This window comes from Lepisosteus platostomus, chromosome 1 (genome assembly GCF_059453375.1).
Source record: "Lepisosteus platostomus isolate fLepPlt1 chromosome 1, fLepPlt1.hap1, whole genome shotgun sequence".
In the NCBI taxonomy this organism is placed as follows: Eukaryota; Metazoa; Chordata; class Actinopteri; order Semionotiformes; family Lepisosteidae; genus Lepisosteus; species Lepisosteus platostomus.
In genome coordinates this window covers 39,244,962-39,267,944 of record NC_142611.1, presented here as the reverse complement: position 1 = coordinate 39,267,944, position 22,983 = coordinate 39,244,962, and the positions used below count along the sequence as shown (strand labels likewise).

At 36.5% G+C, this 22,983-nt stretch overlaps 2 protein-coding genes across 5 annotated transcripts in view; one reads left to right on the top strand and one right to left on the bottom strand.

The window, feature by feature from the left end:
- cc2d2a (coiled-coil and C2 domain containing 2A) overlaps positions 1 to 3,601 on the top strand; it is a 44,386-nt gene extending 40,785 nt beyond the window's left edge. For all 4 annotated transcript variants that reach the window (XM_088628297.1, XM_088628313.1, XM_088628306.1 and 1 more), the window contains 3 exons: positions 1,857 to 1,915; positions 1,994 to 2,171; positions 2,632 to 3,601. In XM_088628297.1, the coding sequence (XP_088484423.1) occupies positions 1,857 to 1,915; positions 1,994 to 2,171; positions 2,632 to 2,820 (426 nt within the window). In that variant the 3' untranslated portion in view covers positions 2,821 to 3,601. The remainder of the gene's footprint in view (positions 1 to 1,856; positions 1,916 to 1,993; positions 2,172 to 2,631) is intronic.
- A 1,089-nt stretch (positions 3,602 to 4,690) lies between these two features.
- On the bottom strand, positions 4,691 to 22,983 carry fbxl5 (F-box and leucine-rich repeat protein 5). The gene is made up of 11 exons (XM_088628278.1): positions 22,784 to 22,983; positions 19,832 to 20,047; positions 16,673 to 16,768; positions 16,135 to 16,324; positions 14,540 to 14,722; positions 13,739 to 13,864; positions 13,476 to 13,624; positions 13,306 to 13,388; positions 12,100 to 12,789; positions 8,736 to 8,884; positions 4,691 to 6,602 (listed from the first exon to the last, which is right to left on the bottom strand). Exons 1-11 carry the CDS (start codon positions 22,865 to 22,867, stop codon positions 6,526 to 6,528), a joined length of 2,043 nt encoding a protein of 680 aa, XP_088484404.1. The 5' UTR covers positions 22,868 to 22,983; the 3' UTR covers positions 4,691 to 6,525.

Here is a 22,983-nt window from a genome sequence, read left to right as displayed (position 1 = left end):
CTGTATGTTAATGTTCCAAAATTAATATCGTTTATGGCCTTCACACGCGTTGCAGTATGCTCCTATTCTTTTTATGCTCAGCTACTAAGATTTCCCTTCAGTGGTAAAATTAGATATGAATATTCAATACTTAAACGGGCACAGTTAAGACATTAAATATACATATACAGTACATACTGTATACAGTACAGTTTTCATACGGTAATATGTTTATGTTCCTAAATCAATCTCTTTAATGAGCATGTGAAAGGCATGGTGAATCGATTCTCAAAAATTACTGTACTTTGCATGATTGGAAACAAATGCGTGATTGCGAAATGCTGTGGTGTTACTTTTACAAAGACGGTCAATGAAAAAAAGAATGTTGACCAGGGCAATACTTTGAGTTTACACTTACAGCGTGTCCAAGGTCATTCATTATTAATACTGTAACGCAACGGGGGCTCAGGCGGGCGCCCTTGCCGCATTAGGTTGGCCCCCCACCGTCGGGGGCTCGAACCCGGGACTCCCGCGTCTCTCTGCAGTAACCCAGCCCCGGTGAGCCAAAGAGAGATCTCTCTACAGCCCAGTAGCTGTAGTCCTGCTATCACAGGGAAGGGCGGTGACGTCACCTGCTCTGGTACGCCGGCTCTTACACAGTGCCTGTCGGCCGTAAGCGTTACACTCTCCCCCGCTTAAATCGCCGTCCCCGGCGAAGGGCTATCCCATCCCACTCTGACACCAATGTAACGCAACGGGGGCTCAGGCGGGCGCCCTTGCCGCATTAGGTCGGCCCCCCACCATCGGGGGCTCGAACCCGGGACTCCCGCGTCTCTCTGCAGTGACCCAGCCCCGTGAGCTAAAGAGAGATCTCTCCACAGCCCAGTGGCTGTAGTCCTGCTATCACAGGGAAGGGCGGTGACATCACCTGCTCTGGTACGCCGGCTCTTACACAGTGCCTGTCGGCCGTAAGCGTTACAATACTATTAGTAATATCTTCGTTAAAGACTTTGATGGCCACAGCTCAAACATGAGAGGTTGAGCTTTATTAGCTCCACCTTCCGGAAATTCCGGATACTATTATTTTGCTTGTCGTATTATAGGAGAATTTATGGTAACTCGCGGTATTTACTTCCGACTGTAGACTGCGTACAGCGTACCGGAAAATAATGCGGTATCGCCCGCGCATTTTGAATGGCTGCATCTGTAGCATAGTAAGTCATTGGACTCCCACAAGTGACAGGTTGTGTGTTGTAGTCCCTGCTGTACATACTGTCATTGTACATTTGATGGAGGTTCTTTATACCAGTTGTTCCAGTTGTATAAGTGAGGACCAGCATTGCTGGGAGGTAATCCCTATGATGGACTGGTATGTCTTCCAGAGGGGAGTCATGTGCTCTCTAGTCAGCTTCACACTACAGAAATTAGGATGAACTCTGAGCTGCTGCTTGTCTAGTATGGAGTTTTCCTTTTTACTCTGTATTCAGAATTCAACATGAATACATCATTTTACAATTATTTTCTTCACACTGAGCACTGAAATTGGGCAAATGTTTTATATGTTTGTAGATGAGGGTCTAACTGACAAATGGCATCTTAGAATCCCTGGGAAGTCCATTCATCCATTTTCAATTATTCCTTCATTCATAGAGGGGACAGTATGCGCTGGCAGCAATAGGATTAGAAAAAATGAGCAACCAGTCAGATTTTCAGTTAAACTAAACATAGTACAGTGGCTATATTTTACATAAAAATGCAAACATATACCGTATATTCCTTAAAACAACTCTTTAAATTTGTGCTTTTAGATTTACTAGAGAGGTAGTAGGCACACTATCTACAGTATGTTTTTTAACTTTACTGCTTTCTTTGAATAGCCTGAGGAACTTGTATATCACAAGGCAGACAAAGCTGCTGCAGCAGAACTGCAAGACCGGTAAGCCCTGCATAACAAAAATCTTTTTTTTTATCAAGCATTTTTGACAAAAAAACTCACTTAAGCTGCCCTTTACAGGATTGAGAAGATTCTGAGAGAAAAGATAATGGAGTGGCGTCCACGACAGCCGACTCGTTGGAACAGGTATTGCACCTCCACACTGAGGCACTTCCTGCCCAAACTGGAGCTGAGTGGAGGTAAAGATGTGGGTGACGAGCACAGGATGGAACTGCAGAGCCTGTTGGGAGACTATAGGGTGAGTCAAGCCCCATCTTTAGAAAGTTGTATGGTTTTCAATAAAAAATACAGAGTTCTACAGCACTTCCCTTTAGCTTAGTCTGAACTACATTAGCTGACTGACCAGAAATTTCCAAGTAGTGGTGCTCATCTGGTTAAGTTCTCTGTATTTGGTGCAATAGAGAGCTGTTGAAATTCTGGGGCAGATGGAGGCTGTGGAGAGATGTGCTGCTCCCCCATACAGCCCAAACTCTTCCAGCCTGTCTAATGAAGTATAGCCTTGATGGACTCTCATTATTCCAACAATTACAGTACAATAATTCAAATAACTGCAATTCAGCATGCAGCATTTTGTTCTAATAAAACCTGTCCTTGCTTAAATGTCAGGATTTAAAAATAACTTTTACATACATACATATGTATACATACAAATTGAATTATTTTCATATAAAGCTAAAACTTTTCTTGTTTTGTTTTAGATATCTGGATTTCCAGTGCACATGCCCTTCTCTGAAATAAGACCCATAATTGAAGCTGTATATAGTACTGGAGTTCATAACATTGAAGTATCAAATGTGGAATTTGCTTTGGCTGTTTATGTCCATCCGTATCCAAACAACGTCCTCTCGGTGTGGGTGTATGTTGCTTCTCTTATCCGGACCAGATAGTTTTCTAAAGATTCCACTCTGTACTAATTCATGGGATTTAATGAGAAATTAATGCACTTTTTATCCAAAGACTGTTGTATGCATTTTTTGAATGATGTGAAAAACATGTTTAAAGTCAAATTTTAGATTTAAGATTAAAAATGATGGGAGGAATTATATCCGATTAATATTCTGAAATTACAGCATTCTTTTAAAGCTGTGCTAAAGCATATACTGTACTGTACGTACATTCCTATGAAATAATAATCAGTATTAATTCCACAAAATAAACCTTTTCTTTTGATGTGCTGAAGACAATGGTGGACCAAAGTAAGACCATACCTTTTTTTTTTTTACATCAATGTGAATGAAGGTGTACTGTAGCTGAGGGCAATGATACTGTAAATGGTCAGCAGCAACTCGGCCCACACCTGATAAGCCAGGATCATTTTGAAAGTGCTGACAATTGCATCTTGAAAGATGACAGCCTACCCTGTCATTCAGTTCAGTGTTTTCTTTCACATTAGGAGAAGGTATTTTCTTTTATTTTGCCCGATTGTCCTTTCGATAAAGTATTGTCAAGAAAAGATTAATGTATTTGGTGACATTCCTAATTGTTGATGTGTACTTGAGCCTTGATAGTGGGTTAGACACAGTATAACTGACCGTTCTTGGCTACAGCTGAATTTCTATCCTCACATTTAAAAATGATAGGAGTATTTTGCTCCTACACTAATTTCTAATTTTTGAAACTGCTTTTTCTAAAAACATCATATTAAGGAAAATAAAATGTTGTATTGATTTTCTTCAGATTTTATTTTCAAGTATTTTAAGATCAGTAGAAAAATCCATCACTACTTTTTTTTACAATATAGAAAAGTGTGAATGTCAGGCTGCAAATTTACAAAGCTTTCATTCATTTTAAGATATTTTTAAGATGAATTCATTTTTATTAACATTTTGTTTATTTTATATCTAAATAATAATTTTATATATATAAAAACATTTTTTGATCAACTCAGTAATTTCAAGAGATCGTAAGTGTTATCTGGACACATTCAATTTAAGTAAATTTATCTGCATTAAATATGTGGTTCACTGTGCTAAAACGTTCTGTATAGTATGCTTAAGGTCTGATAGAACATATTTGAGTGCATTAATGTCCAATTTCAGTTCAGTAGCAACACTTGCTTAAAACTGCTATTGTATTTAAAAGCCACTAGGCCTATACATGCAAAATTCTTAAGCCGTCATCAAAAATTATTCAATGCAGCACCTTTGAAGGCACAATGCACTGGAAGTACATGAAAACATTTCAGTCCACCTCCAAAAGAAGTTATGGATTATCACTTTCAATAATTTAAAGACTTGCCTCAAAACATAGTCCAAGAATAAAAGCCTTGGGTGATATTTTCAGTAGGATGATAGCCAAGAAGTCTGTTACACTAGTTTCTGTATAACTACTTGAAAATGGTTACTATTCTTTTCACTTTCATATAACCTACATAAAATAGCTTTTAGCATGACAGTATACTGCTTGAATGTAAACATCAAAATAACTCTGAAATAATTTTAAGAAAATATATTTTATAAATGATTTTGTATAAATGAAACATCAACCTGTAACACTATTGTCACTTTCATGTTTAAAGTCCTTGGATATATTGGTCTTAAATTTCAATGGGTAGTAGAAGAATCTAAACTATCATCTTATGTAAGAAGTTCAAGTAGGTAGCTGTATCAAACAGGTTTCTTCCGTGCTGAAAAGAAAAAGAGGCACAAAGTTTTGTCTGTGGAGCCTTCTTCAGGTGTCAGGTGTTGTTCCTTGACTTCCTCACGTCTGGAAATGAGTCATCTATCAAAAATCAACACAGAAGACAGTACACAGAGATCCTTAACCAAGCCTCAGTTTTACTCATTTCTGGATTAAATTACACTCAACAGAAATCATCATGCAAAATATTTCAAAGGATTCCAACAAATGTGTGCTAATTATTTTGAATTGTGAAATACTGGGCTCCTACCACACAAATGAAATTCAAATTAGAGTTTCAGTACTTTTTTTTAAAGCATACAGTCCTCAAGTTAGATAAGAAACTAATTTTCCCATCACTTTATATGTCAATTCTGCAATACCAGTTGTGGGCTTCGGGAATCAGCCACTAAAGCTTTGAATAATTACATGGATTACTTTAAAGCTTTATTTAAAATTTTACTTTAGTGGACAAACTGTTCAGGCTTTATAATTCTTCTGAACTCAATTTGTAGAATTTAGACTTTCATTCAAACATGACTTTTTCACCAATATAATCGGCTTTTCTGAAAGATTAAAAAAAACAAAATCCATGTGCTGCAACTGAAAAAACCTCCCTATAAAATTGTAAGCAACAACAAAGAAGCAACAGTGAAATCTACATTTTTCCAAATGAACTTCAACTGCTGTAGTTTCTGGAAATTAAAAATGTTTAATTATAACAATTGAACAGAATAATTCTTATCTAAAAAAAACTGTTTTGGAAAAGAAATACTACCCAGATTCATCAACAATCCAACTCATATTTCTCTTGGTAAGGTGATTTTTCTTTATTGAATAAATATTCAGATAAATCAAATTTTGTCTGATGAACCTTAATTACCAGGCAATGTACATGTGCAAAAATGTATTCCCTCTTTATAGCAGGTCTTGCATTAGGATACCATCTGAGAATAATGGAGAAGTTCTCATTTTTCCTAAATAAATGCTACTGTAAGGAATGTGAAAATGTAAAATATAAGAATAATATTTCTAATCCACAAGATGTGACTAGGTAGAGAATGTATAAACTTATTTCTAGTTGCCAGATATGATTTAAATAAATTTGTGCCCTTTACTTTGGTAATGAACTGGTAAGACATCTAGTTATTAGTCATCTACATACTTTAATAGACGTCAATAACCAACTGCTATACTTTTCAAACTAAGACAGTAAATGTAAGTATCCTAAACGGTTTCAGATTTAACAGTTCATTTAAGCAGAAACACATACCATTATTATAAAATGTATTTCCTCAAAGTCACAAAGCTTTGACTTTCCCAACCAATTGGGAATCACCTGTTTTTTTGGGGGTTTTTTTAAAGAGAACTTTAAAACTTTTAGTGGCTATGAATCACATACTGCATGAGAACTGTAAATAGTACCCCATGCAGTAAGGGATACCTCCATCACTTGACATCACTGCAAGCATGAGGGTGCCCAGCCAGTCACAGGTGTCACTTTTATCAAAGGGACTATGAGTGTCCTGGCTGACTAAAATTGACCATATGCTGTCAGTACTCTTGCACATCATGGTTTGAGGAGCTGTGGTAACAGCTAATGATATGCCTTAGGCACAAAACATCAACATCCTATGGCCCCTGGCAGCAAAGGTTCATTTCTAACCCAAAGGGATAAATGAGGATATACCTTGTGAGAACAAAGACATCTGTCATGCCCTTTACATGTGAGCTGAAATAAACATAAGACCTCAAGTAACTAATCATTTTTCTAAATATATTTTTCAAAACAGAGCTGGAATAGCTCTACTTTGAAGTGATTTGAGGCTATTTGAGGATAACCCTTTTCATGTATCAATATAAAACAATTACGGTAAAAGAAGGTACAATGATTTGTATTCCTAATGTAAAGTGCAGGTAGGGAAGCAGGCTCAGCTACACAAAGCATACAGTTAGGAAGGGCAAGAGTGAGTTTACTCTCCAGAACGACAGCATGCCCTGAAACCACACTGCAGATTCTGACATCCACTTGCAGTATCAGCGTGGGGACCTGGGAAAGACACAAAAGGTAGATCATGATTTTAATACAATCATGCAGTTCCCTTCTCTACTAATCCTGAAGTAATGTTTGTTTTAAAAAAATCCCCATCTGGCTTGCATAAACACCAGTCACTTTCTTCAGGCATAAGATAATTATATATATATATCTAATTTACCCAACATCAATGGATATTAACCACTTTTAGCATTTTAACTTCAATATTATATTGCTTGAACATCTATAATGTTCCATACAAGAAGAAAAACACTGAATATCGGTTTTGATAAATCAAACATTAGGAACAGTATAATAAGGGGCAATGGAAATTTTCCCCATGCAGTTAAGAGCCTTATTAGAGATACCATCATGATTCAGACTACAAAATAGTATGAACACACTATAGTTTATGAACAGAGTACTAAAGTTATTTGGTACTTATGTGTAATACAAAATAAATTTGATGTAATATTTCATAAAAATACTGTCTATGCAAGGATAGAAAATAATATGCAGCCCTTCCCCAATGCCTATAAAATTAAAGTACTCAGTACAGACTGATTTGTTTATTCAACTTTAAAGCATTGTTGCTTTTGCCATCTTACAATATTATGAAACAAATTATTCTGTCACAAAATTTTGAGGGCATTTTAAGAAAGTGTAAATACAAACTAATTGAATTACCATGATATCCAAGCACACCAAGTCTAGTAAATAACCTGGAAACAGTTCCAACAGTTTCATTTTCCAAAAATAACACGTAACTCAGTACAAATATATCGTGATAATAAATAACCCTGACCCATAGTGTTAACCTTAGTTGTGAGAAAAAAAAATTGTGAACCCTTTGGAATTCAGCTAAGTCATAATAAATAAAGAGTCTTATTTAACAAACACATACAACATTTTACATTTTCATATCTTTATTGAACAAATAAATAAACAAATCAAGGTAACTGATGGAAAAAGTATGTGAACCTCTTGGACAATGACATCTAGAAAAGAGGGTAATTGGAGTTCGGTATTCCAATCAATGAGTCAGGTGTTCCAATCAATTCAGGTGTTCACAAACGTTTTCTCACAACTGTCTGTATATGGGATTATCATCTCACTCTTGCCTATTACTACTTACCTTAAATCTTCAGGGTTACAGGTCTTCAAATGGGTTCTTAAATAAGGCACTTAGGTTTATATTGTAGAAATAAACTTGTACAAAGGAATGAGTGAAGTTAGCAGAAGGACAAATTAAACATTTAAAGCTTTTTTTATCTAGTATTAAAATAGCATCAATCATTACACTGTTATGAAATTAAAGATTATTAACAATATTTCAGTTTTCATTAATGCAAGTAATTCACATCTATAGTTAGAAAAAAGGAATGCTAAAGTAATGAGTTTTGACTTGCACAATCTATTTAGTTTACTAAATTATATTGCAGTCCACAGATGAAGTATACAACACCGATATCATCCAACTGCTTTAGCAAAGTACTACATATTTCTCTGTGCTTAGCACTGGTATATGAATAATACTATGAGGGGCTTCACATGAAACCTTGAAAAATATTTTTGTTAAATATGTTAATGTTAATATTGTATCTCCAAAATTAAGTGCTTCCATGTTGTTACAAGGCTGTAAAACAAGTGCTCTTTCAAAAGATTTAAAAACTATTTAGATGCTACTTAATGAAAATAATTCCAAACATTAATGCTATTCTGGTCCTACAAACAAAACACAGGGTGTTTTTTTCTTCCAAAACGTAAATAATACAACCAGTGCCGGATTCTAGGACCTACAAAAGTTTTAGTTTCACTAGTGACTCACGAAAAATGAGCTGAAACAAAATGCTTGCTCCAAATCAACAATCATACACTATCTAGCGGCTGTTCTAGAAACTAGAAGTATCAAAGTGATGGTCGCTCGACTCCATCATGTGGTTTAGCATTAGAACAGTTTAGAGTGCTACATGTCAATCGACGCAATTCAATGGGCATTTACCCCCCTTTTTTTTGCACATTTCGGAGTGAACGTGCCCAAGGCCTACGAACACCAAACTCTGGCCCTGAAAGCAACCATATTAAAACAAAAGCCTCTGAACCTGCTTTGCAAAGTAAAGATAAAAATTGCTCTAACTGGCTGCTTACCGTTAATGTTGTCACAATAGTAAAAATGCTCATCATTCAGAGAGGGGCAGGCTGACACGAGATCTTGCAGTCCCACCTCAGTGATGAAGAGGCAACCAGAGAGGTTAAGATGCTCAAGACGAGGGAGGCCTCCACGCAGAGAGAGCACTCTGAAAAAGCCAGAGACCACTGTGTTTATACAGCTAATCGTTAACCTTCATTTGATGAATCTCTATAATATTTGACATTTGTCCTGAAGATGTAAAATGCAATGATGCTCCATTTACAGATGGAGAGGAGCTGTAGAAAACAGCTTTTGAATTGCTTTCAAAAGCTACATGACTCCCACGTGGGAGACTCCTAATGCACCACACTCCGAGTGTTTCTAGTGGCTGAATCAGATGTAGAACAGCTGGCCTTACACTGGCAATGCTCTGTACTGTCAGCTCTACTCAGCTTTCTTGAAAGACATTTTCAGAGCTGCTGAGGTTTTGTCTTTCCTTAAACTGTGAGATTTACAGGCCCAAAGTCTAAGCCAAAGATTTGCCACCCTCTCATTTCTCAGGGAGAAGGAGAGGACCCCACATGTTCTTGGCAGCTGCAATAGCTCCTAATAAATAACACTGCTGGGAATGTTCAAATTACAAAAATTTGAAATATGACTGAACTGTGTTTCAAATTATAAAGATAACTGCTTTACAGAATCCCCGACCTGTGACTAACTTGAGCAAATTCTAATAAATATAACTGAAAAATGAAGACAAAAAAACAGTGAGCTCCAGTTTTAATTTCATGTGGTTATAATGTCTTAACCCTACATTATAAGATAAGATCACTTTTTTGGCCATATACAGTTTCTTGTATTAGGAATTTGTCTAAGTGCTGTCACTTTTCATAACGAAATATTCCTTAAAATAAGTGCATAACTAATCCCTGATTTTATACTCTGGATTAACTCCTACTCCTGATCAGCAAAGAGATTATAACTTCATAGAATGTAAATAAAAACAGAGCACAGAAGATTAAACAGAATGAGAAAACTGAAACTGAGAAAGAAAGGCAGAAAATTCCACCAATAACAATTTTAAAAGGATCCTTTTCACAGAATAATTTGTTGACTAAAAACATTAATGACAAAAAAATATTCAGAGAAACTTTTAGAAAACACCAGGGAAAGGCCCCCCAACAGCTTTAAACATCACATGATAACATTCATTTTATTCCGAACACTACAAATAATAGAAAAAGTGGATAGTTTTTTTTTTTATGTTGCCAACGGAATTGCCTTTTAACATTTTCAATAACCATTTATCCAATTTGCTGTTGCCCAGAGCCTGTCCCAGGGAGTACTGGGCACAAGGCCCAACACCAGAATCCAATGATTTATCCATAATTCAGTGATTCAAACATAAATTAAAATTTGTCCTTAAAGTGCAAAACTGTAGTAGCGAAGGATCTACTAAATTTGCAATGTGTCGCACATTTTCTGGCAATGTTAAGTACCATATTACCCTCAATTTCAAAAGATTAGCAAAATGCTTATTTTAGTTTCTGCCTTTATATATAATCGGATGATAACATTCTAAAAGGCATTTCGACTTTAAACTGAGCTAGAAATATGGACCATAACTATAAATTATACCGTAACTATAATGAAATATAGTGAAAACTATAGTGACAGCCTTCCAACTGAAAAAATGGGTAAGAAATGAGGAAAAGGGTAACATTTTTGCACCGGGATCTTGACAGAGTTCCCAGCAGCAACGTTACACGCTGTATTCTGTTGTTCTTGTACTGGTGAAATCCAGAAAAAAAAAATCATAAACTCACTGCAGGGGCACATCACTTAGGAATCTCAAAGGATTAAACAAATGGCAGCTGTAAGGTCTCATGTCTCTGACAGCCAAAAAAAACAAGCAACAGTGACACTGCTTAAAGGCAGTGTAGAAAGTAAGTGAAACATTTGAATTAGTAGGGGTTGTTAATGCTGCCAACATACCATTAAAGAATATAGACAATGTAAAACCATGCTAATAATTAGAGAAAAACATGGCAGATGGTGGTATTTTTACATTGTGCAAAGAAAAGATGCACAAAATACACAGAGATAATTGCAATAGGTCTTCAGTCTATTAAATTGACACTGGAGGAATCTTATGCAGTTATAGACAAGATAATGGATACCCATAAAAATATGTTTACCATATTTTATTCATATGTGGTTTCTGGAAAAATAGAGATGTTAGATTTTCTCTATGTAGCTCAACTCTAATCTGTATGGTAGAACTATGAATTATGGTTTTGACTTCAGCCACGCTACATAGAATGCAGTTTACCTTTCTTGCAAATCCCCATCTTTAGCTAGAGATGTCTGATGCAAACATTTCTTCAAAGTTTATAATCTGGTGTCAGCGCACAAATAAATAGTGTCTGGCATTGTCCTGTACAAAAACTATGATACCAGGAGCTGACAATGATTCAAAGTGGCAATGGTGTAGCGTCACAGCATTCTGAATCAGTGATTACTAGGTTGTATAAGTGGTTTCATGCAGTTACCTACTTTACCAAAATGGGACGCTACAAGTGCACTAGGCACAGTCTTTGCTTAAGCTAAATTATCTTTAAGAACAGATTAAGAGGAACAACTGGTATCTGTGACTGAGAATACAGCTTCTAACATGGTGTGAATGGCAGAAATAAAAATTCTTCCAAAGTACATTCTAAGATCGACAATCTCATAAATTCATTAAAGGACATGACATTACAAGGACTTTCAGATAAACTGGCTGACAATAACGGCAGAGTCTGCGCTCATCAATAAGTACAAAATGCAAGCTATACTACTGTTCAGCTGAAGCCAAAGTGTTTTAAAGAGCCAGTTGTCTGCTTTATTAGATCCATTTGCATTTTGTCTTTGATCAAGACAACCACAACTCTTTCATTTTTATTGAGCACTTCTAAAAGTTACTTAGATATGAAATGGACTATTTCTCAATATAGGTCCCTGTTATAAGAAACTTTACTGGCATAGGCACTTTACCTAAAATAAGCAAAATGAAAGTTACTTGAAGGTAAAGAATTTCCCTTTTCATAAATGTCACATTTCAAAAGATAGAGTTTGTAGTAGAAGCACTGTTAAAATACTCATCATTTACTCTTATTCCCAACATTTTAAAGATTGAAAGTATAGGTTAATGAGTGTGGCTCATCTAGCTCATTTCTGTTTAAGATCTCTAGTTTTCATGGACATCTAGGAAAAACAAAAATTTGCATGTAATTTAAAAACATTGAGATTAAATATTTAAATCCTCACACAACAATTTGCTTTCTCATATTCTACCGTTTCCTTGCTTGTTCACCTGTTTCAACAGAGTTCACACTTTACCTTAAGCCAAGGTCTGTGACCTGATAGCATCCTGACAGACTGAGAAATCTCAGTCTTCGACAAGCCTCAAGCTGATCAGTCCTTTTTTCACTCCCAGAGCAAATCAAGTCCTTATCCCCCGTCTGTCTAGTCCTTAACAGTGCAGAGGGTTCTGGGAATGTCCCAGTAGTCCTTAGAGCTATTTCATTGCAGCAGAAGGAGTGACCGCAATGAGCCTCAGAAGAAGAGGAAGTATACTGCTGCCAATAGGCACTAGTCCTTAAGCCATACTTGCTTCTTCTGCAGCAACAAGAGATGTTTGATGGCTGACTCTCCACAAAACCAAGTCCATCACTGCTTTTTTGCTTCCATTCTGCTGCATCTTCAATATCAACCAAATCCACAGGATCCAACACCCAGACATGGGACGGAGTGCTTGCTTGTTCTCCAGTTTTCCTCTTGAAAATTAGAGCTTGACGACCACAGGACTGGAGACTACAGTCATCGCTGGTCCGCACACTAACCAACTGTTGTTCCTGTAAAGTCTTTATACACTTGTTTTGACAATTTTTGTGAAGTCTTTCTTTCTCCTTTAGTGAAGTAAGGTCTCCAAGAGCCAGAGAGAGCTTCTTCAAAGTCATGTCAGTAATCTTCTCACAGCCAGAAAGGTCAAGATGTTCAAGTGTCTGGCAGCTCCCAAGAAATGACCAGCTACAGACACAAAAGGGGAAAGGAAGAAAGATGCTGGATAAAGCTCTAATGTGTTGAAAATATCAATAATAGCAATGAATTAAAATTTCACTTTTCATTAGTTATGAAATATAAATTTAAGAATAAGTAAAAGGTTTATTACATGCTGAAAAGAGTAGGAAAAACATGTTTCAGCTGTGAAGCCTTCTTTGGTTGTCAACGGGTATATAAACCTTTATTTGTTCCTTTGCAGCCTACGCATACACAGCTACCTACTTGAACTAATTTAAATTCTCAATCAAATATAAAGACATTTATGCTCAAATCTTTCTGAAACAGATCTCAAAAACAAAATAATTGGTCTCCAAATCAAATTTTATTAGCTTTCCTAATTTTGTAAAAAAAAAAACTATCAAAAAGCAAAAGATGCAACTGTTGTGCAAACCAGGAGTAAAAAAAGATGATACACAATAATTAGGATCTGTGGGATAATCCCCAGGGTTTTGTGATTACCTTTAAAAAAACAAACAGGATTACCTGTCAAAAGCTGAGTCAGTGATGTCCGTCTGGGTGAGATCCAAGTGTGTTAAGTTGGGACACAGACTGAGCATTTGTCTTACCTGTGAAAGTATGATGGAGAAAAATTAGATTTCAATATTTAATTGCGATGGAAATGACATCCATCAAAATAATTTCTTATTTCATACCATTTTGCTGGAGACAGTCGAACTGTAAGCCAAAACGAGAGACTTCACAGATGGTCCGACAACTGGAAGCAGATGCTGAACCATTCCATACAGTAAGCTCTTCTCTTTCTGCACTACATTAACAGCTGGGGAGTTTTCCCAACCTTCCTCTACAAAAGAATCAGATCACAATTTAGCAGAAGAAAAAGTTAAACATTCTGAACCAACATCCCCTTATTATTTCAGGAATACAGCACAACATACAATAAGAAATTACTACCAACCAGATTCATCGATATCTGCATCTTCATCCCATTCCTGGTAAGCTTTATTTTCATCTTCCCTGCTCTTCCTCCACTCATCATCTGGCTCCTGATCCAGGTCTCCTGGAGGTCCTCTGTTAAAATTACCTGAGCAGGGGAAAAGGTTTTAGGATAGGTCAGAACAAACACATTACACACTCTTATAAGACTCAACTATATTAAGCCCTGTATTTGAATATACAACAACTGCAGACATAGGTATGGGTCCCCCTTCCCAAATGAGCAATTATAATTGTATGAACTCTGATAAAACAGAGATCAGAACAATTTAAAAAGGCTTTAGGCTTTTTGAGTGGAGTTTAGTTCAATATAAACAATCTTAATGTTACAGATGTATGGCATTAATACCTTACATCTAGCAATACAGAATAGTCTTTTCATAAGCCCACAGACAAAACAGTTTCATTTACGAAAGTAATATACACTGATGTGCCATTAATCCAAAAAAAACATTACATAACATCTGGTACAACATTAAGAACTACTGTTTGCTGCTTTAAATTTTTACATCTACATAATTACACTGAGATCACTGGAACTTTCTATACAAAGTTCTAAAAAAGGCAACAAAGGTACTAAAGGCATGACATCAAACTTCATTTTCACACCCTTCAGTTGTCTGCAACATCAAACTATTCTGACTAATCTAAATGCAAATGCTCAACTTTATGGGTAAAATTGTTAATTAAACCCGAGCTTGCGTGTTAAAGCATGATTAACAGGAGATAGCAAAATGTAATCCGAGAACTAGCTATTCCTCACCTCTAGCCCAGTCCACTGGATACAGGTGTTTCCAGAGTGATCCAGTTTTAACCACCTGTGACCAAGATGAGCAGACTCGACTGCAGCGGCACAGATCCTCCGGACTGAGATGCCTGAAGACCTTCAAAAGGACCTCAGGTGGAAGGTGGGAAATATTGATTGAACTTGTATTCTTTTCAAAACCTGTAAGAAAAATATAAAGAAAAAGACACTACTTTATATTGCCTATTTTCCCAGTAAATGAAATCACACAAAGAAACATGCATGGATGTTTACAAACACTTTCAGTAAGTCATGGTTGCTTCCAACTATTCCAAGTTATTTACCCAATACCCATTTATAAGAGATATACAAGGTGTGACAGCCTAAATATCTGATATTTTATAAATCTTTGTTGCATCATAACAATGCCACAGCACAAATTACTTGTGAATGTAATGGATTACATTTTAAAACCAAGCAAGTTTACTATGCAGTTTATTTTAATACTTATGACTGTATACTCTTATCTTAACATTGACTATTTTTACACTTACTTTTAGTCTATAAACTAGTTTTCTCAGTTCATGTTCCTTTAGATTAGTGGAAAAATCACCTATGTATTATGTATATTTAATTTGACAAAAAACTGCTTTTAAAATGTTTTAGCAGCCAGAAATTGTGCATCTTTGCATAGCTTTTTTTTCTATTCTTCATTGCCACGTTCCAAGTTTCATTTTTATTCATTTTCAAATTTAAATTAGGTTACATGACTCATTCCTAACGCCCTGGATGTTACAATTAACAGTGAAAGTGAAATTTAATTGAGTGTGTTCAGAAATTCATGATGCAAACTCTAATCATTCCAGATCTTAATGTGATGAGATAAAAATACACAGAAAAAGACTGCAATGGTATTTATATTTTGATCTGGAACCTTATTAAGTGAAGACTTCATACTATCCCCATCAGTCATACCGACATCTGAGAAAATTATATTCTCATTGCTCTTTTACCAAGGTTCACATCTCTAGCAAACTAAAGTACAACATCGTTTTTATAATATCCTTTAATATCCGGACCTTGTAAGTAACTGATGTAAAACTTCTTCACTGTAGATAAAGACGATAAACCCTGTCTGGACAGGAACTCCCAAGAGCACGGACTGGCAATCCACTAGGTCAAATTTGTCTGTGAATGACTGGCATACTGTATAGTAACATTCAATATAAAGTAGTACTATTGCACTACTGATGTATTGTGAAACACCAGAATATACCTGTGTGATTTATATGTTTTTGTGGTAAAAACAGCAGTAAGAGGAAGTGAGATTAAAAAAAAAAAGTCATAATTTGCAAACAGAGCCTCCGATGTCAAAAAAATAAAATGTATTAAGTGCATGGGTAGAACATATTTTGCAACATACAGTTAACTGTCATTAGAACTTCCAACTTCCCTTCAAATTTTAGGAATGCTATTAAAAACTTAACAGAATGAGAAATGATGCACATACCAGTCCTGATTGCTGAGAAGTTTAAAAATAGAGATCATTTGAACACAATGTTACTAAATACCAGTTTAGTCACAGTGGTCCAAAACTGCTCCAAATTACTCACCCTCATCCACCTTTTCATGCACAGAGTATTTGAAGGCTTTATGCAGTTCTGCCTGGTTCCATAGGCTCAGCCCCTTCAAAACCTCCATTGTATCCCAGCACCTTTGTGAGTAATGCTGTGCTATCACCTTTTTCCTAATGTCCTTCAGTTCCTCATAGGTGAAGTACTCCATTAGCATCGGCTGGAACACCTTGAATGTGCATTTTAAAGCATTATATCACAAGTTGCCACAAAGCTTTACATCTTTATTACAGGATTATTAATAGTTCTATAAACCTTCTGGGTTATTTATTAATGTTGTACTGTTATCCTGTAGGTTATATGCTCTTCAGCAGAATTGAATTTTGAGGCCTTAAAAAAGTAATTTTAATGACTAAAAGTAATGAGGTTGTAAGCCAAGTACACAAAACGTTATTATTTTCCTTCTTCTGTAATGGCAATCAAACCATAGCACTGAAAATGGCAGCTTTGACAGTGGAACATATCTGCAGAGACATAATAATTTAAGGGAAAAAAAGCACTGTATATTGGCACCTACCTCCTCCTCTTCTTTCATATGAGGAAGGAAATCCTGTGTAAAAGCCTCCAGTCTTTCTTTCAGCTGTTGTGCATAGTTCAGCTGTTCATATTCATTCTAAACCCAAAATAAAATGCACACTATAAGCTTTCAATCTAAAAAATATGTATTCTAAATGTTCACAGTATTAACAGAAGTGTAGTAAAATAAATGTTAAATGCCACTATCAGCCAACTTGGTACACCAAGTCCTTGGACAAATAATTTCTTTTTGTTAACATTGTCCAACACAACATTCAAGAGCCTAGTACATCTAATAAAAGGTTCTCCAATTTAAAATTGTAATTGACACCTAAACTTTACGTCATGGTACTTATATATAACATAATGATAGACAAACACTTCAGTACCACCTGGAGCAAGGAGTAAAGTATTTTTAATGGACCACTTATAAAATGTTCCTCTTGTGCCCGATTGTAAACCTTCTGGATACCGTCCATACACACAAAGAAATGCAGATTTCCTCATTCTTTCTCGGCAGCAGTCTTACCAACTTTCCTGTTGGCAAATTCTAGAGGAACACAACAGATGGTGCAACAGTAGATTTCTCTACTTCTCTGGACTTTCAGTATTAGGTGTGGTATGAAATGCAGACTCATGCTGAGGAACCAGAACTCATCACCTAGATGGTCATTAAATCACATCACTTTAGACCACCTATACTTTTCCTTAATCCCACTGTGTTAAGAACAGGATTCAGAAACTGCAGTGTGAGATGCTGCTACTTAAGGTATTTTCTAAATATTCCAAAAATGTATGTCATAATTACAGGTCTCAACTCATATGTAGAATGTAACAGTATGACGTTACTACAGATTTCCTAAGCAGTGGTAAACAGAATTCATAAATGATTTGCTTCCATTACATTTTCTTCTTAATCATGATCCACCACATATCTTTCCCTTGACATATGGTGAGTCTTCTGGTAACCTAATATTGTATTTTCACTTTTCCCAGAATGGGAACCAAACAAAAGGACTCACTTCCATTTAGAAGAAATCAACAAAAACTGAATTAAAAAAAAATTACAAAAGCTAAAAAGAACATTTTATTCAAATTTCCCTGGTATATTTCACCCTGTACTATGCTTTGTACATGTTTTTGGTAATGGGTTTATGATGAAATTTTTGGTGGACTGATGAAATATTTTACAGTAAAACCTTTCATCTTACAGTTTTTTGGAATGGAGACAAGACCTAGGAAATTTAAGAAGTGGCTGTTCTTTTACTTTACTCTAACAAATACAGCTCTTGTTATTAACCATTTTTTTCTATCTTGGACCTTTAAAACAGCACATCTAAGATATGACTGAACAATACCACTTAATCTTAACCACTGTCAAACATTTACAAAGTCCCATTACCAGTAAGAAATTAAACTTAACTCCATATAAAACCATTTCATAGCTGAAATTGTTAAAACAGCTATATCAAACAGGTCAGGTGATAAAGCAGCAGAGGGCAGATTATAAGTGTTGAAACCCAGCCCAGGGCACACACTCCTACAGTAAAACATCCACTTAATAAAACTACACATTAGCTGGGAACTCATGCAACCATGTATGGCCAGCAGCCATATCACCCTGCAACTCACAACTGGTAGCCCACTGAAGCTAAGCAGGTGTGAGCCTGGTCAGTACCTAGATGGGAGACGACCTGGGAAAAACTAAGGATGCTGCTGGAAGCTGTGTTAGTGGGGCCAGCAGGGGGCGCTCACCCCATAGTCTGTGTGGGTCCTAATGCCCCAGTATAGTGACGGGGACACTATACTGTAAACAGGTGCCGTCCTTCGGATGGGATATAAAAACCGAGGTCCTGACTCTCTATGGTGGATGCTGCACATTGGTGGTGGTGGAGGGGAGTCTCCATTACCTGTAAAGTGCTTTGAGTGGAGTGTCCAGAAAAACGCTATATAAGTGTAATCAATTATTATTATTAATGTTTCTCAAGATTCATAAGTATGGAATGGACACGATCTTAAGAGAGGAACCAGGGGAAATTGATACCAGGGACAACAAGGTATCATTTTCATATATTTTTTTAGATTAGAGCAACACTAAAACTTTTTGTAGGATTAATTTAAAATATAAGAAAGGAATTAAAATCACAATACATAGACACCAAAAATAGAATTTAGAAAGTGCTAGGTTCCATAGGCAGTTATTGAAAAGTATATTGAAACATATACAGTAAATACATGTGTTGCCCAGTGCAAACTATCCTCACTTCTAAAAGAAGCACAGTAAACCGGAGAGATCACATTCCACTATAAATACAAAGAATACTTTGTCTTAATGGAGTGATTAAATGCACTGAAACATCTCTTTGCATTCACTCTATAAATTATTTCTCTGAGAATTTTCCCGTTTTTTTAGTAAATTTAGGGCCTGTCAACATAATCTCACTTTTTTAGATTTTTATGTAATCCTAACTGAACTGCTTTACCAATATATTTTTCTAATCTTACAGTAGAGACTATTTGAAGATTATTATTTTGCTAATAGAATGATAGTGTAACTTAAAGAAGTTGTTTATGGCATTGTTTAGGCAAGTTGAATTCTTTCATATATACACTATGGTTCTCTAATATCCGATTCCATTAAACGTGTATGGTGTATTTTGTTGCATAACCTTTTATAACAAATATAAAATTTGTATATATTCTACATATAATAATGACAGTTTTTTAATAAATATTAAAAGGATCTTACATTTCTTGTAATGACCCGATTGTTATTAACATTTACTACAATAATGTAAATGGTGTTTTTTATTAAAGCATGACCATATTTAATGAAATCATGTAAAAGCATTATTTTATACATTTGTATAGCAAAGAAATCATGCCTTTTGTATAGATATACATGTATAAAATTCTCTCTTCCTGTTTATAAACCAAAAAATAAAAAAGCACCACTGATACTCTGAGATAATGTTCTTGTTACTGCGAAGAGTAACGTATACTATTCCACAGTTCTAGACTAATGTTTAAGTACTCATGTTCCTTGTTCACGGAGAAGGAGTGGAAAAACACACGCACTATCACTTTGCCTCATCTACTGCCTAAGCCAACATGGGGTTTAGTACAACTCTTTGTAAATATTACAGAAACAATTATTTACCTTAACATTTCTGAGCCCCTTCTCAAAGAGACTGAGCATCTCTGATAGCTTGTTGTCTGAATGCACATTATAGACAGTTTGGCTCCGCTGCTGGAGTAATCCAATGATGTATTCATTCTCAATTTGCTCATGCATTTTAAATTCCTTGAAGGTAGCACATAGTGACTGGAGAAAAGAGCGGAAGTCGTTGTTGTTGGAGAAGTTGGTCTTCGACAGCTGAAAAAGAACAGTGAAAGGGATTATTAGCCCTAATATGTATAAATAATGAAATGCACACCCAATCCTAATTGCTAAATACCCACCAAGAGGAAAGCTGTATTGCATGTCACAAGATAATCTAAGGGTTTAACATTCTGGGCTGCTAAAATGTTAGTTCTTAAAGAGCTTATTTACATATAAAGCAAAATGTTGAATACTTTTACAGTATTAAACACTGAAAATTAAGGGAACGCTACTGTGCTCAGGCTTTATAAGCCACACAACTCAACAACATACTTGTATGTAGTTTAGCATTATTGCCTCGTAGCACTGGGACCCTGGGTTCAGTTCCTGACCTGGCATGCTGGAGTTTGTATGCTCCAAACGAGTTTCCTTCAGGTGCCGTTTTCCTCCCACAGTCCAAATACATACTGGTACAGTATGTTGACTGGCTTCTGGGAAAATTAACCCTGGTGTGAGTGTGTGTCTATCTGCGTTTGTGTCTGCCTTGCGATGGGCTGGCATCCCATCCATTGTGTGTCCTGCCTTGCACTCATTGCTTGCCAGGCTAGGCTCTGGCTTCCCCATGACCCTGAATTGGATGAAGTTGTTAGAAAATGAATGGATGGATAGTCCCATTAACCTTACCCTTGATATTGCATTATTGTAAATTAATACAATATCTGCAGCAGTATCACAGTGTAACATGAATAGTGAATTATTCTTAAGATGCACATAACTAATAAATGGAAAAGTTTAAGATTTAGAGCACCTTACATATCACATTGAACTGTTCACACAGGTGACATTCTAGGTTTGATGTACAATAGCTTTCTGTTAATTAGAACTCTAAACCTGCCTGGGAGGGCAAAAAACTAAACACAGACCTATTTTTTAAGTAATTGCTTTATGTACTTATTATTGACTGACAAAACTAGAAGATGTCACTGAATTTTCAACTTAATATTTTTTTGCATAATGACACCTAAAAACATTAGAATTGAAGGATTACTAATAAAATATGGTACGTAAGCCACATTTAAGTACTTATGTACTTAAGATACTAAGATCTGGACTGCAGCTAATCTGCGTTTTCTAATCCATCCATCCATTTTCTATACACTTACTCCTGGTGAAGGCTGTTGTGGAAGGCTGAGTAGGGCAGACCAGACTTCTCCGATATAATCCCTCCAGCGTGTCCTGAATTTGCCCCGGGGTTTCTTTTCAATGGGTCATGCCCAGTACATCTCTAGCACCCACTTGATCCAGAGGAGCAGCAACCGTACTCCAAGATCCTCCCTTATGCCCGAGCTTACTCACAGAGTAAACCCAGTACCCCTACAGAGTAATCTCACTTCCATATCCCCATCTCATTCTTTCCGTCACTATCCACAGCTTGTGACCATAGACGAGAATGGGGCCGTCCGAAAACTCATATCCCACTTCACCACCATGGTTCAGTACTGTAGCCTCAGCACCGATCCGCTGGTCAATCTCATGATCCCCTCTGCCCTCATTCATGGCCAAGACCCCAGGGTATTTAAACTTCTCCACTTGGGGCAGCTGTTAGCCCCCTCACCTGGAGAGAGCAAGTCAAGCCCTTCCTGGAGAAAACCCATGACCTCAAATTTGTGGAGTTGCTGACCCTCATTCCGACTGTGTCCCACTTTCCAGCGTGTACTGGAGATCACAGTCAGATGAGGCAAAGAGGACAACATCAGCAAACAACAGACAAGGTTTATCATTCAAGATCTGCTGATATTCCAAGAACCAACAAAAAAAAAAAAACAAGAGGACACAATGTACATTACATTTGTTTCCTAGAGTAGCTCAGATCGCAGGAAAGATGTATAGTTTCCATAACAATCTGACCTTGTAGTCTCAAATTCAAGTGTGAAAAGGGGTGGAAGGTGTGGTTTGCTAAACAGTAGTGGAAACAGACAACTTGTCTTAGGCTTTCTGTACTGTGGTATATTATAATGCCCACGTCACAGAAGTCAGACCACAAACAGCTTTACCCAGGATATCGCATTTTAATGAATCACCGATTTCATTATTAGGGTCAAATGCGAACGGTATTTTAATGAAACAATCTCGGTGAAGTACTTTGCTCAAGGATACAACAGTACCGTCTCACTGTGAGTTTTAACGCACTACACACACCCCTCCCCCGAGTCCAAAGACCTAACGACTTAATGGTAGCACTTAATGCATTAAATACATTAAGTAGAAAAATAATAGAAACACTTTCAAATGACTACAAATAATTTTAAAAACAGCTTATGAAAGTGTGAGGTGCGTACTCCACTAAAAACTAGCACAAGATGTTTTCACAATAATACTTCCCTCCGTTTGGACAGCTTTTAACAATAATGTGACAAAGTATACAGTTGTATATGAATAACGTTACTCGGTGCTTGCGGTCTTTCTGCACCCAAGTTTTTACAATGAGGCAAACTGAAAAATGTTAAATTTGAGGAGTTAACACACAGCTGTTAAGACATATTACACCTCAGGTCCTCTGATCAAGAGGCCAGTTACACAGTATCAAAAAAAAATTTGTTCATAAACATTAAGAAACAAAAACAGTGTTTAATTTTGTTGCAATGGTATAGGTTCAAAACAAACCCCAGAATTTCCTAATGCGTAGCAGAGAAGTGAACAAACACTCCCTTGTCTGAGGTAGCTTCGCCTGTCACGTATGTCTTTTTTTAAAACCTCCAGCAGAGCTACAGAAAGAAAAGGCGATCTCACCTTGTCGCAATACAAACCCACCAGCTGCTTCATCCGCCAGTGTGGGCCTGTAAAGACATCTACCTCTTCTGGGAAAGGAGACATTTTCACTCCATGGAAACAGCGGAACCAGATAACTGCGCTTTGAGTCCAGCGGACCTTAGACAGGTGAGGCAGCGCAGGAAGGAACCATGCTGGTTCCCCTCTCACGTGATGAGGGT